We start from the raw sequence: 14,885 nt of genomic DNA on the forward strand, positions 1-14,885 counted from the left end.
CTTGTAAGTCCTATTTGTATGGTCCTAATAAAGTTTCCAGCTGTTTTTCAAGGCGCTTCTGTCCTGATCTTCATGTAGCCAACTCCAAGCAACATAGTAAGAATGGCGCTTTCTTGCTATATGTAATTTTTTCTTCAGAGCTTAACGTAATCAAATAAATCATTTAATCATTTGGCCTCATCAAATCATAGAGCTTTATTTTATGTTTCTTTAGTCAGGCTTTCTGTTGAACACTAACAGAGTTTTTGGCTTTGTCTTGGCAACTCTAGCAACAATTGTGTCCTGCCCAAGCCTAATTGCCCACTGGTTAATAATTAACAGCTCTGGCAGTCTCACAGGGCTCAGGTGACAAGCAAGGACTCACCTGACTCACTTGAAATATGTAGCAGGGAGCAAATTAATTGGTTTTAAAACATGATAGCAATCCACAAGATACTCAGTGAACTCTTGAATTGCTATGAGTACATATTGTGAGAATAATGTGCAAGCTGCAAAGCATTACAGCTTAAAACCTACACTGTGAGTGGGATGAGTGACACACAGTTCATTGACAAAAACATGATGCATGATTAGATAGTGGTGAATAGACTTAACAGTCGAGTTTATTGTAGAGGATTCAGACATTTTTAGGAGCAGAGATGCATCTCAGTATCAGCAGATCAGGAGAGACTGTCAATCTGGCCTTAATAGTTAAATTGCTGCAAAGTGACCATTAACAAGTGAGACAAGAGGAGAAGCTCTAGGGCTGAGTTATTCAATGGACCTAAAAGCATTGAGTACAGCAGGATTATTCAATTTGGTGAGTAATTTTTTAATCCAGCTGCTGTGTATTTATGAGATCTTTTTGAAGCATGGAGAAGGAGCTGTGATGGTTTGTGAGTGACATTTAACCAGCAATATCAGATCTAGCTCTTTAAAAGGATCTGCTATTCCATCTGTTTTACCTTTAATGTGGTCATCATGTTTTTTTGGCAGGATAATTAGCAAACGAGTATCCAGACTCTGTTAAGGCTGTTAGGCTTCATAGGAGTGATGGAGTGCAGCATCAGATGATTTGATTATCCAAATGTAACTTTCCTGAGAGGTTTGATATGACTTAGACTGCAGAGTGAAGAAAAGACTGTCAACGCATACTAACATATTTTGGAACTCTCAAGAATTTTGGAGAAGTTACAGATTACATCCTCATGAAACTACATGAGAAAACGAAGCGGGTGCAAACCTCTCATCAAAACCATGAGGTATTAAAAGATTTTTGGTAAATTGACTGCACTTGTATAGTGCTTTTTCTACTCAAAGCACTTTTACACTCCATTTACATTCCATTTGGAGGCTACACGGTGCTTTCTTTTACACAGTCACACATATATTTATGTTCTTTACGTATGTTTGTCATACACCAATACATACGATGGATGCATTGGTAGCCAAGGTGGGGTTGCCCAAAGACTTTGACATGTGGCCCTCCTGGAAGCCAGACCCCCTGCGACCCTGAATTGGATTATGCAGATATAGAACATGGATGGAGACCCTGAAATATTGTAGACTGGTCTTTTGCAACTGTGTAAAGTAAAGCAGAATTTGTATTATTGTGAACACCTCTACAGTTTCTATTAGAATCAAATGAAGCTTTTCTTGTGAATGCCTAAAATCTTTATTCATTATTTGGACCAACATAAATCAATGAACTTGTATAGTAAATCATCTATACAGTTACAAAAATCATTTCATGTACAATGCAGTATGTAATAGCACATACAAACTGTTATATTCAAAAGGCTAAAATCCTCATGGTCAGTGGTCATATAATGCACAAAAAAGAGAAAAATCAGTTGTTGCCTTAGCAATTCATTTATTTGTCAGTTTAGTCCCTGCCTCTGATAAATACCACCTTAAAACAATTCAATAACGAAACATGGAAATATTACATAATAACCAGTTAGTAATTTTTACCTCAAGAGATAAACTGGGAAGAAAACGCTCCTACAAGATCCATATAAAATTGAAAAAGCAATCATTTAGAACAAATAAAATAGTTACCATACAGGAGAATGTCTATGCAATATTTTGGTCACATCTAATAATTTGTTCAGCTTCATTAAACTTTAGATTTCATTTTAGGCATTAGAGGCTGAAATTTCTAACATGTACACTGGACCCACTCCACACTGTGTTTCCAGGTTCTGATAAACTAATTGTCAGCAGAATTCTTTTTTAAATGCATGAAGCCCATACCAAGCATTGGTGTAGTAATTTTAAAGACATCAGATATCACCCGAGCTTTAAAAAATCTCTAGCTATCTGTGTAGTAGAGGCACTACTGGTGGATGGTGGACTCTGAAGTTTCTGGGCACTACCATCACCAGCGACCTGAAATGGGAGACACACTCATCAAGCGGGCGCACCAGAGGATGTTCTTCCTCAAGCTGCTCTGCAAGATGAACGTCTCCCCTAAGGTTCGCACACATTTCTACAGAGCTCCCATCGAAAGTGTCCTCACCTCCTCCATCACTGTGTGGTACCCTGCATCCTCTGCCCACACCAAGAACAGACTGGAGCGCAGCGTGCAAACAGCCAGCCGTCTAACGGGCCTTGAACAGGAGCCCGTGTGTGTTCTGCACGATCAGATTGACTGGCAGAGGGCTAGAAGGATAGTGGGAGACCCGTCACACCCAGTTCCCTCCCTGTTTACAACCCTCCCATCAGGCTGCAGGTTCAGGTCTATCGAGACCAAAACCACCAGACACCTGAACACTTTTTTACCCTTATAAACAAACATCCTAGTCACCCCTCACCATTCCTAAAAACAGTTGAAATAGAAGTAGCACTCTCCCCCATCTCTTCTACAATATTATCCCTGCCAAAGATCTTGTACATATTTCCGGTCATATCATTCTGTACATATCCCACCTCAACTGTATATATTTTTATTTGGGTCACCTTCTTTTTACTTGTCCTGCTATGTTAACTGTTATTTAATATCCTGTGGCACCGTTACACCAGGTCAAATTCCTGTGTACATCGTCCATTCGGTGAATAAAGAGATTCTGATTCTGACTACAGTCAGTTTTTGGGTCCATCTCTTGGAAGCAGTCTTTATGATATCAGAACTACAGATGGGTCTAGAAATATTTGGGACACTGAGGCCAGTTTTGTTACTTTCAAGTTACAGTTACATAATGAAAAGGAGCTTTAAGTGAAGGCTTCCAGCTTTGAAGTGAGGATATTAACATCCAAATTATAGAAACGTTTTAAGAATTACAGCATTTTAATGTGGAAAGCTTTATGGTTGATTTCAACTGTGGCATCCTCGCCTAAAGGCTGTTTCTGAGAACTCAGAGCATGCCATTAAAGAAGCTTTCTATGCAAACAAAACAGGCCATTATTGAACTGTAAAAACTAAATGAAACAAAAAACATCAGAGATCAGAAGCAAACCAACAGTACATTCTGAGAGAAAAAGTTGTGAGATAGTAACATGAAAAGAATGTCCACAAAAGACAACAAGTGAAGACGGTAACAGGATCCTTGAAGAGAACGCAATGATAAAGGCGTGCATGGCTTTTAGTGGCACTGGTCACTAGTCATGTTAGATGACAGAAGCAGCTTGATCAATTAAGACAATGACCCAAAACACAGAGCGCAAACTATCCAACATTTTAAAGGCCAAGTCAAAGTCCAAGTGATATCAACCCCAATGGAGCCGTATTCACTTGCTAAACACAAAACTAAAAGGCAGAAAGACCTGTGAACAAACAACTACGGACAGCTGCAATGAACACCTGGAAAAGCATCATCGACAATGATAAAACTCATTGAGCCCCTGAAACAGAAGCTTCTACATAAAAACAATGTACCAGTCCTTCAAAATCCCTTCAATGTAATGTGAATATCAATCAAATTAAAACAGTGAGCATATGTTTAAAGTCCATTTTCATTATAAAACTGTTACCTCAATATGTCTTGCAAATTAAAAAAAAATGATGATGAGTGTCCTAATATGTCTAGAGCCAACTGTAGATCCCTCAGGATATTCTTCTTGTGGCATAGTCTAACACCATGCTTGCAGCTCCAAGTAAAGCAGGCTCTTCCAAGTCTGATGTAAGAACCTTGATACTCTGGGCAGATAAGAGAGCTCTCTCTGAGATGATGTGCTGAACTGGGGCCTGGTAGTAAGAGGACAGCACTCCAGACAGAATGACCAATGAGGGGTTGACAATGTGGAGGATGTTTACGATCCCCACACCGAGTGCTGTGGATGCTGCAAGAAGAAAAAGACACGCAAGTTAGTTTTTCTTTGGGTTTGTATGTCTTCAGTTGTCTCATTGGTGCCCAGAGGCATATAAAGCTTCTACACTCTTTTTTCACTAGGCCTGTTTTCATCTTGTCTCAAGTATCCATCTATCCATCCAGATGTTCTAATCAAGTGAAAGTCAAGGCTGTGAAAATAAATTGTCACAAAATATCAAAAATGGTTGGAATGGTTGAAAAACAAAAAAACAACTGAAAGGTCCTGGTGAACTTAACACACAATTTTCCTTATTTCTCCAACAGAGTCATGTGTTTTGTGTGTGTGCAACTGTGATTTTTCGTGTTCTGACCTTTGTGCAAAACAGCATCAGCTTTTGAGTTCCCCATTCTGGATGCACTGATAAGGTGGGCAGCTGTGATTGGCTCAGAGAACTTATTATCCATCCCATCTATCTTCAGCAGGTCCTCTGTATAGCACACCATAACACAGGTCAGATGTATAAAAGTAAATGATGGATCACTTTGGATCATATTAATTTTTTTAGTATTTTTCCCAGAGCTTCTGGAAAAAAAAAAGCTATTTTTTACCATCATGCAGCCTTTTGGCCTCTCTCTGCAGCGCCAAACCAGATGCATAGGCCTCTATGCAGCCACGACTCCCACACGAACACTCGGGGCCATCCAGTGAAACCATGATGTGACCCAGTTCGGCTGCACAGAAGGTACTGCCATGGACCAGCTCATAGTGATGGATAATTCCTCCTCCAATACCTAAACACAGTCAAGCTATTCACTTAGACTTCCTGTGCAATGATCCAACCAATCCAGCACACAATAAGAATTAATTCAACTAGTTTAACACTTTGATGACTATGCTTTAATTGATGGGGTCAGTCAGGCTGAACATCATTCAAGCTTTTTGGAAACTTCAACATCACCATTTTTTTTTAGTCATAATATCTTCATACGTAATCAGACTTTACCACAGGAATCCTGCCTTCTTACCTGTTCCTGTTATAACAGTGACAAAGTTTTCCACTCCCTTTCCATGACCAAACTTCCTCTCAGCCAACGCTGCACAGTTGCCATCATTGTCCACCCAAACAGGCAGGTGTAGAGCATCTGAGATGGGTGTCCTCAAGTTCACAGAAGTCCACTCCTGGATCAGCTTCGTGGAGTGTAGGACGACACCTTCTTGTGGGTTTACACGTCCACCAGTGGAAATTCCTTAGAAGCAGATTTTTAGAAAGCTGACACTTAAATGGAAAAAGTGCATTTTGTTTGCCATTAAGAAATCTGAGTAAGCATTTTCATACCGACACCAAGTATTCTACAGTTGTGGCGCACGGCATCCCGGGTGGCATCTGTACACATCTTTAATATCAGACGCATCCTCTCCTCAAAAGTCTTTGGATTGGCCTCTGTGTATTTCTTCACTATCTTTCCCTGAACAGAGAGAAGAAGAGAGGTTAGAAAGATGATGAATAGATGAAAACAGAGCTTGAAAAGCTTGATAGCATCATCATTATTACACACTTATTACAGATTAAGTTTAAGGAAGAGTGGCTAAAAGTAATGTTTCTTCATAGTTACATCATTAAGGGTTAGAATTAATAACTGGGATACTAAAGATATTAGTGCCTATAAACATAGGATATCTTAAGATCTATTTTAGTTTAATTTAATGTAATTTGTTTGAAACTAAATTAATTTTATCATGATGACATAATGGTGCTTCTTTTCTCCACACAAAAGCTCCACATACAAACTCTGATAAAAGATTTATGGAATGAAAATGAAGAGACAGCTGAGTGAAAATGATTAAATATTTATTCTGTCCACATGTTTATACTTGTGAAACCTACCCTCATGCAGACGATGGCCACTCTGAGGTTGGTCCCTCCTAGGTCAACAGCCAGAGCACTCTGAGTCTCCAGAATGTGATCGATATCCTGAGAAATGGGGTCTTTCACAGGAGGGAAGCAGAAGGTCTTCTGGAGCGGCTCGTCCAGGTCAATCGTACGCAGAAACTTGAGAATACGAGGCACTGCGCTGCCGTCACCATAGATCTTTGAGCTGGTTAAAAACAAACATTACTTTGCTTTGTAAAAAAAAATAAAAAATCACAATGCTTATGAGCACATGCGTTTCCCTGAGATGGATGCACGGTTGTGACCTTAAGAGTACCAACCTGACCCCTTGTGGTGCATATTTCACTGCAGACCTTAAACTTACGCAGAGTGCAAGCATCCAACTCTGTCCAACACTGACATGACCTTTATGCTCTGGATCATCACTGATGATGACTTCAGGTCTGGAAACTGACATGAAATGTGGTGCATTACACAACATTCGCCTGAGTCAGGAGATTTGGCTCCTTTTGTTTTTATTCTCTTTTTCAGTGCGAGATGCAAATCCACATTTTCATTTGGCCAGAGTTGGATTTCTAGCGTGTGTTCCAAAAACAGCAGGCTCTACAATCTGCCAAATAAGATCAGGTTAAGTCTTGTTTTCTCATAGGTGCAGGCTAGGAACTTACTGATCACTCCTTGTAATAAAGATCAGAAATTACATTCTTTAAATCCCATTTTTGAAGAAAAGAAAAAAAAAATCGTAAGTCTTGTAGGTGCAAAATGTTGCTACAATGATCTCTATTGATAACTGTGGAACAGAAATGTCTAAAATTCTGCGATTCTTTGATGGCAATAAATGCTGCTAAAGTGATATGACTCCAAGTATAGCTGAGAGTGATCCCACAGCTTTAATTAGGTGATCTTTTGACCTCTATTCCCCAACTGATTTATTCTACACATTGTTAACCCTTTTTGTCCTTAGACAGAGTTATGGGTAGGTATGGGTATGGTTATAGTAGTCTGGAATTGTCTGTTGTAACAAGAAAATCAGGATTATAATCTGTCTCTGAGTCAGTATCTTACCGGTTCTGCAAAATACTCGTCTGCAGAGCGAAACAGGAAGCAGAACTACACTGTGGCAACTGAAGGAGACACACCTTAGCACCTCCATTTTGATTATCTTGTGCTTATAAAGCATTGATAAGGGTGTGCCATTTTCATTTTCAAGACTGTGGAATGATTTCTTTAAAATGCAAGGGCCTCCATGAATAAAATGAAACGTTAACTTGAAAGATATGACAGGTGCTCAGCTGACCAGCTTAAAGTTGACATTTGAGTTGCTGTTGCAACTCAATATAAGTACAAAAAAAAAAAGACAAAAGTCGATCTAAAACTGAAAAAATGGAGAACAAAGACCTCCTAAGACTGGTATTACTGGTACATACCAGGGGTATCTCTTTCCAAACTGCAGCTCCAGAGCATGGTAGATTTTATTCTGAGTGTCAGCATCTCTGACATGTAGAACATTTTCCCCTGAAAGAGAGAAATAACAACGCAGTTGTTATTTAATAACGTAAGTAAAGAAGTAATTGGACTGATGATGTAAGCGAACGCGTCTTCGTGCTTTTGTTAGACTTCTAGCTGCTTCAGAACTATTTTAATATTCAAAACATGAATTTCCATCAAATGACAAACAGACTTTATGAGAATGTTGACAGCCTTCCAACCTGAATAATAAAATTACAAATCTACCTGCTTTTTTTCTGTTGATGTCAGTGGCAACTCATCTTGATATTTTAAAATGTTCAGTCCTTTAGTTTGAAGTTAAATTAGGTTGTAAATTCTGAAGAAGCTCAGTAAGCAACAACCTTTTGCTTCTTCAGCAAATGTGATCCTTCAATCTTCCTCTTGCTCTGCTAGAGGTGAAATCAGGACTAAACGATGACATGCGCAGCAGGTGAAACCTACCAGTTTCTCTGCCTGTTTGCCTTGTTCCCAGGTTAATGACTGGTGTGCCAAAGGCCCCAGCCTCTCTCACTCCACAGCTGCTATTTCCGATCATGCAGCCTGCATGGCAAACAAGCTGGATGAACTGCTCAAAGGGAATGTGCTTCACTGCTCGGAAGTTGGGGTGCTGCTCGATACCCTTCTTTCGCATGACGCGTACCATCTCCTTACTTCCTGTTAAAATGAGAAGGAGAAGTTCTAGAGGCAGTAACTTTTCTGTAATTCTTTTGGTCCCAGTTTTAAACTGATAAAAAGAAAAACTTGCAAATCAAGAAAAACAAAGCAGGGAAATACAAATAAGACCCGTTTAACTAACCGGCATCGATGTTAGGAAAGAGGATGAGCGTCCTCTTATTGAAGGAGAGTAGGGCATCCAGCATCAGCCCATAGATCTTAATAGAGTGCTGAATGTCTGTGGTAACAGGGTGCTGCAATGCCACTATATAGTCACGGTCCTGCACCTTGTCACCTGCAAAATAATAATAGATCACATGCAGTATACAACATAAGAAAGCACGTTTGTGTAGAATCACTTCTAATGTCACAAGACTGATATGTCTAAAATCTCTCAATATTGTCTTCATTTTTTTAAACAATCCCACCAAGATATTTCAGAAAGTCTGTGTTGAAAATAAAGACCCCAAAGTGGAAATTCACAAGACTCACAAAAGTGAACTTCCAAGGTTGGATATGTTTGATTATTGAAATATACGAAATACGAGAAATGATGCATGAAAATCAGTGACCAACGAATTTACCGTAAATCATTAAGTGATTAGTACACTGCACAACCACAGATGGATGTATCACACTACATGTCTGTCCACATGACTGTTACCCTGCATACCTAGCCAGCTCTTGATGATATCCACGTAGTCATCTCTGTGATGAGTCACCAGGAGCTTATCGTATGAGGGGCATCCAGCCAGAAGGATGCGAGAGTGGTCCTCACACATGGCGATGAGGTGCTGCTCTGCCATGCGTGTGCAGCAGGCATGATAATGGGCCAGCTTACTGATGGCATGACGGATCGAATCATCAATTGTACCGCTAACCTGGGAAAAGGAGAATGGGACAGATGGGAGAAAAATGTAGTCTGTTGCTAGAGTGTAGAGAAGTAAACTGGATCAAAATGGGACAGATACAACATCATAAAGTGAACACACAAGCTTTGTGTAAATAAACATCACATTAAGAAAAATGATTCTCATACAGTGGAAGCTGCTCAACAGAGAAGCCTTCTGACCTCTCCTCCCTCCAAATGAAGTATTCTAATGTTCATCAGAGCAGCAGCAGTCGCCAGAGCAAGAGCGTCAAAACGGTCACCGTGTATGACCAAGATGTCAGGGCGGAGTCTCTGTAGGACGTCAGGGAGCTTCACCAGGGCCAACCCAACACTCTCCACCATGGCTGCTTCGTCTTCTCCTCTAACAATAGTGTGGAGCTTAGAGCCAACGTCGAAGTCATCCTGCTCAATCATACGAAAAGTGTTCCTTAAGAGGAGGAAACGGGAAAAAAAGCACATCAAAACATATCATTCAAACAGCGAACGTAGAACTAAACCAAAAATCTGTGGTGGATTATGAACAGCCCATTAGAAGAAGGAAAGGTAGTCTTACCCATAGTCGTCAATGAGATGTGAACCAAGCACCACAACTTCCAGTTCAAACTCATCAGGGTGGGATTTGAGCCCAAACATGATGGGGGCCAGCTTGGAGTAATCTGCTCTGTTGCATGTTGCCACACACACCCTCAACTTCCTCTTACACTTCACCAAGTAAAGGAGAACAGACACACACGGGGACCATTAGCTCATCACATTAACACACTTAAATCACGCACCTTTCTCCACTACATACTGGACATGTCTAATATTCATTAGAAATAATTATTCATAATTATTCTTAAATATCCAACAATGTACAGAAAACAATCCCATTTGTATAAAGGATCTTACTGCCGACTAACTTCCTGATCAGTTTGTTCAACTAGTCTAAAAGTAAGAAAACATAAGACAGTTAGACTTTGGCACAATCTAATCATTAACTTCAAAGAACAACAGAGTCTGTGGGCAAACACCAGAAGCCATCTTTCTTTGCAACAACTTGACTTTAACAATGTTCCCATACACCAAAGACACGAGGTCACACCTGACTCTGTTCTTCGTCCAATTTGTCTCGCTCCATCTTTTCTCTGCTCCTTTGCATTCTCTGAGAGTACAGCTCCTAGGAAACAGAGGCAAAAGAGGTGATGAGGTCCCGGTAATTTTCTGGCAAAAGCATTATTATGCGTTAGTGTCGTTGTAAAATCCAGCCACAGGTCATACTCACTTGGGCCTTCCAAGTTTTCAGAATTTGAGGCATGAAAACACACAACAAAACTACACTAAAAATGCTATATACTTATATGAAGAACGTGTGCCAACGATTCTTAGAGGAGCTGAGCATGCTGTAGAACAAAGCTTTACAAGGCAAAGTAAAGGCCTCACATCCAGTCACATCTCAGGAGGACACACCAAAAAAATACGGTTAGGGCAGCAGGATATATCATTTAGGCTTCAACGTGTAGATGTGCAATAATCACTCTGCAGGATGCACTAGGAATGTTAGGAAGGAAAAAGTGACTCAAACTCCACTACAAATTCCAAGTCGTCTTGTGAACATTTCTTTATCTTTTTTTTTGCGATATATGCATCTCAGAAACACAAAATATTACAATTTGTATTTTTGTTCCAATATCGTTCAGCCCGAATAGTAGAAGTCGAGGTTGTAAACATTGTGAACGTGCAAGTAAGGGTTAGGAATTTTATTTCCCTTCTTCAGTCCTCAGAGAGATGAAAAAAGAAAAAAAATGGACTGAAATTGAATTGTGTGTTTATGCATTTGGCAGATGCTTTTATCCAAAGCGACTTACAGGCAGGCCGATAGGGTAAAGGGGTCTTGCCTAAGGATCCCTACTGGGGTATTACTGGAGGTAATAGCTTTCATGCAGTGGATTTGAACTCAGGTCTCCCACACAAAGGGTGGCAATAATACCACTACACTAGCTCTTATGCATCAACATTTTGGGACAAACCAGTCAGGAGAGGCAAGGAAAGAAAAAAACTTGTTTATTCAACTTTGATTTCTTGAACCAGACTGAAAAATCAGATAATGTATCATTCTCCATCTTCTGGTTTTGTGCTCAGATCAAAAATGGAAAAGACAGATTATTGCTCACATTGCTTCAGTTTGGTTTTCGCTCATCTGAGACAACTAACATGAAGTGGAAATTATTCATCATTCACCACATTACATTTACTTTCAAATGGTCTTCCATAAAAAAAGGTCTATGGAATCACTTTAACTTTAAACATCCAGCGTTTGTAACTTTTGAATATTTTTCGGTGTTTCACCCATTATGTTGGTCTCGGTGGGCCCAGGGAGGTCTGGAACTGTTCATGAGCATCTTAAATATAACAATAAAAGATTGAAAAGGGTACTAGTTTTGAGGTGTCAATTTTTTAAAAAACACAGGGTTATATATATTTATTCAATCAATATAATAAAATTCAAATATGGGGTCAACCTGGATCACTTTCTTTTCAGACTAGTGCCTCTCTAGTCTCAATCTGCCTCATCTGTGTGGTGAGTCAAATCAGCTTTAACAGTTGGGTCTCACACACACATACACAAAAAAACCTCTCTTTAAACTAAATCTTTTGATTTACACCAGATAACATTCAGCAGACCTTAATTTTCATTTAAGCATCACAAGACAGTAGCAGCAGCCAGCGTTATGCTATGGGGGCGGGGACGCATGCCGAAAGCAAAGGCAGAGATGACACAGCAACAGAGGCGGATGAAAAAGACCAATCATGCAAAACAGAAATAACTACAATGTGAGAAAGACAGGAAGGATTATACGATAATGATAAAATCCTTAGAGTGATGGTAGAGGGGGGAAAAAGGGCCATCTGACTCACATGAGGGTTTCTGCCCAAAGACACTGGCTGCTTCTCCATCCCACACCACTATGGAAAACTGAATAAGAATCCACTACTCTTTTTCCAATTCCTCTATTTAATTATTTCAATCCCAGCTGCATTAAGCAACGAAGGGAGGGCGTGCACGAACCAGCAAACAGCATAAGGAAAAAGGAAGAGAGAAAGGCTGCGTGGCATGGATAATAGAGCTGGGGGAGGGGCTGCATGAGGTCGGGGCAGCTCACGATTGGCTGAGCAGACAGAAGACAAACCACGGGCCATAGACATTCACCAAAGGACACTGCCTCCTTGTTCCTCCTCTGTGTTGCAAATTATTCCTGCTCCTCTTGCACTTGCATAATAGTGAAAAGTTTCATGTTACAGCCCTAGATCTACCTAATGACACCAGGTGATTACAGACTGAGCACCTTTTAAGACAAGAGGGACTGGTTCTGCAAATTTGCTAAGAAAATAAATACCATCTGGTTCAGTTACCCTCTGTGTTAATACAGTTGTGATATCCTGGTTCACATATCATGAGGAACATCGCTAAACTGAAAAGTTGGCCTTGATTCAATGTCATTCTGCTCTGATGTAGATAAAGAGCAAACAGTGCAACGGCCCATGAACTGTGCACCCATCCAGCTTCACAGGATTACCATAAAATCCAACAAATTACAATGGCACAAGAATGACTCACTGCACTTTTGGCTCATTTTAGCATGTTTTTAATCTTCCATTCTAATAAACTTACTCTTTTTTTAAAACTACGTTTATAAATATCAAATATTGCTTTTATTAGGGCCCGAGCAGTGAACTGCGAAGGCCCTATTGTTCCTGAAGGCGTAATTATTATTATTATTATTATTATTATTATTGTTTACGAAACCTCCTCCAAACCACGCCAATTTTGACAAGGACGCCAGTCGTGGGGGGAAAGCTTGTTAACGCCATTTAAGGCTATCGAGACCTTTATTTGATAACGGTTTATTGCTTACTTTATTTGTGGTCTATATAAGAGCTGGTATGGTAAATAGAGAGTGGTGAAGTTATTGCACTAATCAAGATTATTCCTCATATCTGATCTTATACTGTCACAACCTGTATAGTGTAAATGCTACACTATCAAATACTATATTATTGCAATTATGTAATATATTATGGTATTTGTGTTTATGCTCATAATGGTTTCCTTTTCTGTTTGTATTCTGCAGAACCACACACACACACACACGCATATTCAGACATCTATTCAGTGTTAGCACCGTCTCCTGCCATGTAAACAGTCTCATGCCTGTAACTCACCTGTGCCTGCCTCTCATCAGTAAAACTGCCTAAACTGGATTCCAATCTCCTCTGTTTGTGTCCTGACCGACGCCCTGGGAGCGAATGTAGCTTAAACTCAGAACGTACCAACCCTATACAGTCCTTTATTCTAGTCTCACCAACAAGGATATATCTAGAAAGGAGAATACAGGAGAGAGTAGAGCAAAACAAGAAGCTTTCCAAATTACAAGTAAAGAAACAAGCGACATGACAGGCCTTGTGTAATTTATGGAGACAAGTGAGCATAAACTGAATTTCTTGGTGAATTTCAGACAATTTTTGACGGAAAAACAACAGACACGCTGGTTGCTTCAACACTTTAATGTGCCGGGAGTCAGATCTCCTAAAAGTTACTGTCCTATATGAAGGAAATGGGCAAAATCTCACATTTTTACCTTTGCATCATTTCATTCATTTTTTTTTAAAGTCTCCATTTCTGTCACACAGACCTTTCTTAAAATGTCAGCAGGACAATGTCTTCATTCCAAACAGCCGTAACTGTATTTATGCACCTCTGCTATTTAATAAAGCCAATGCCAAAAAGAAAGCCGCATGCATCTGTTATAGCCAAACTTAGATAACTTTTTCTAAAAAATAATTAAAAAAATTACTGAAGTGGCTTTAACTTTTAAATTAATTACACAAACACTTTAACACGCGCGTCTCAGTCCCAATCAAGTTTAAGATACAGTCAAATTCCACTAGTTTATGGCACTACCACTACCTGAAGGCAGCATCGGAACAATTGCTAACAGTTACCTTTTATTAACGTGTTTACTCTTACGTCGTATCCATTCTCACCACCAAGACTGAAGGTTTGACTTTCACAACAAACGTATGATATAATCAGCGGGCTCGTTGAATGTGTAAGTAAGATATAAGAAAATTGTGCTTCAAAAACAATCTTTTAAACTCCTATCATCGTCGGTGCAATATGTGTGGGACACGTTGCAAAAACCATCCTCCGACATACCGGCCAAACGTTTCACAGTGGCCTGTTTTAGCTGATGTTAGCTGGAGAGGAAAACCTTTGCACATATGTTGGCGAAAGCGATATTTCTCTATCTGGATGTCATTTTATGATGGCTGTGAAAGCCCACAACATATCGATTACCTTGAATTATCCAGAGGCGACGTATTCACCTATCGTTTCAATCCATAGTTACGTTTACTTAGCACTTACTTTCTTCTTCTGGTTAGTTTTACACGGTGGATGCAAACTATAGCGCCACCCTTCTGCAGCAATGGCTTACACACTGAGAGGGGGAGAAAAGATTTACTGTCCGGTTTTCCTCAAAATCTCAAATAAATAGGTAACTAATTTACTTTTTTTTAACATTTCACTAAATGTTCAATTTGGATGTTTCACTGTGACAAATAATGATGTCCAAACCTCGGTATTGCGACAATAGTTGTATTTGTTTTACTTCAGACCAACCATTTCTGGAGTGAATACATATCAAATTTCTGTGATTCATCTCACAA

At 39.7% G+C, this 14,885-nt stretch overlaps 1 protein-coding gene across 2 annotated transcripts; it reads right to left on the reverse strand.

Moving 5' to 3' along the window:
* Positions 1-3,352: 3,352 nt before the first annotated feature.
* Positions 3,353-14,601, reverse strand: gne (glucosamine (UDP-N-acetyl)-2-epimerase/N-acetylmannosamine kinase). 2 transcript variants are annotated; one of them, XM_072384553.1, is made up of 14 exons: positions 14,515-14,601; positions 10,261-10,335; positions 9,730-9,878; positions 9,357-9,603; positions 8,958-9,165; positions 8,427-8,579; positions 8,072-8,284; positions 7,549-7,636; positions 6,116-6,326; positions 5,567-5,696; positions 5,256-5,477; positions 4,839-5,021; positions 4,601-4,717; positions 3,353-4,260 (listed from the first exon to the last, which is right to left on the reverse strand). In XM_072384553.1, exons 2-14 carry the CDS (start codon positions 10,315-10,317, stop codon positions 4,025-4,027), a joined length of 2,214 nt encoding a protein of 737 aa, XP_072240654.1. In that variant the 5' UTR covers positions 10,318-10,335; positions 14,515-14,601; the 3' UTR covers positions 3,353-4,024. The 2 variants fall into 2 exon arrangements, with proteins under 2 accessions (XP_072240654.1, XP_072240653.1); XM_072384552.1 differs by lacking the exon at positions 14,515-14,601 and adding an exon at positions 12,075-12,247.
* Positions 14,602-14,885: the final 284 nt, after the last annotated feature.

Source organism: Leuresthes tenuis, unplaced genomic scaffold, assembly GCF_036924035.1.
Source record: "Leuresthes tenuis unplaced genomic scaffold, fLeuTen1.0.hap1 SCAF_4, whole genome shotgun sequence".
NCBI lineage: Eukaryota > Metazoa > Chordata > Actinopteri > Atheriniformes > Atherinopsidae > Leuresthes > Leuresthes tenuis.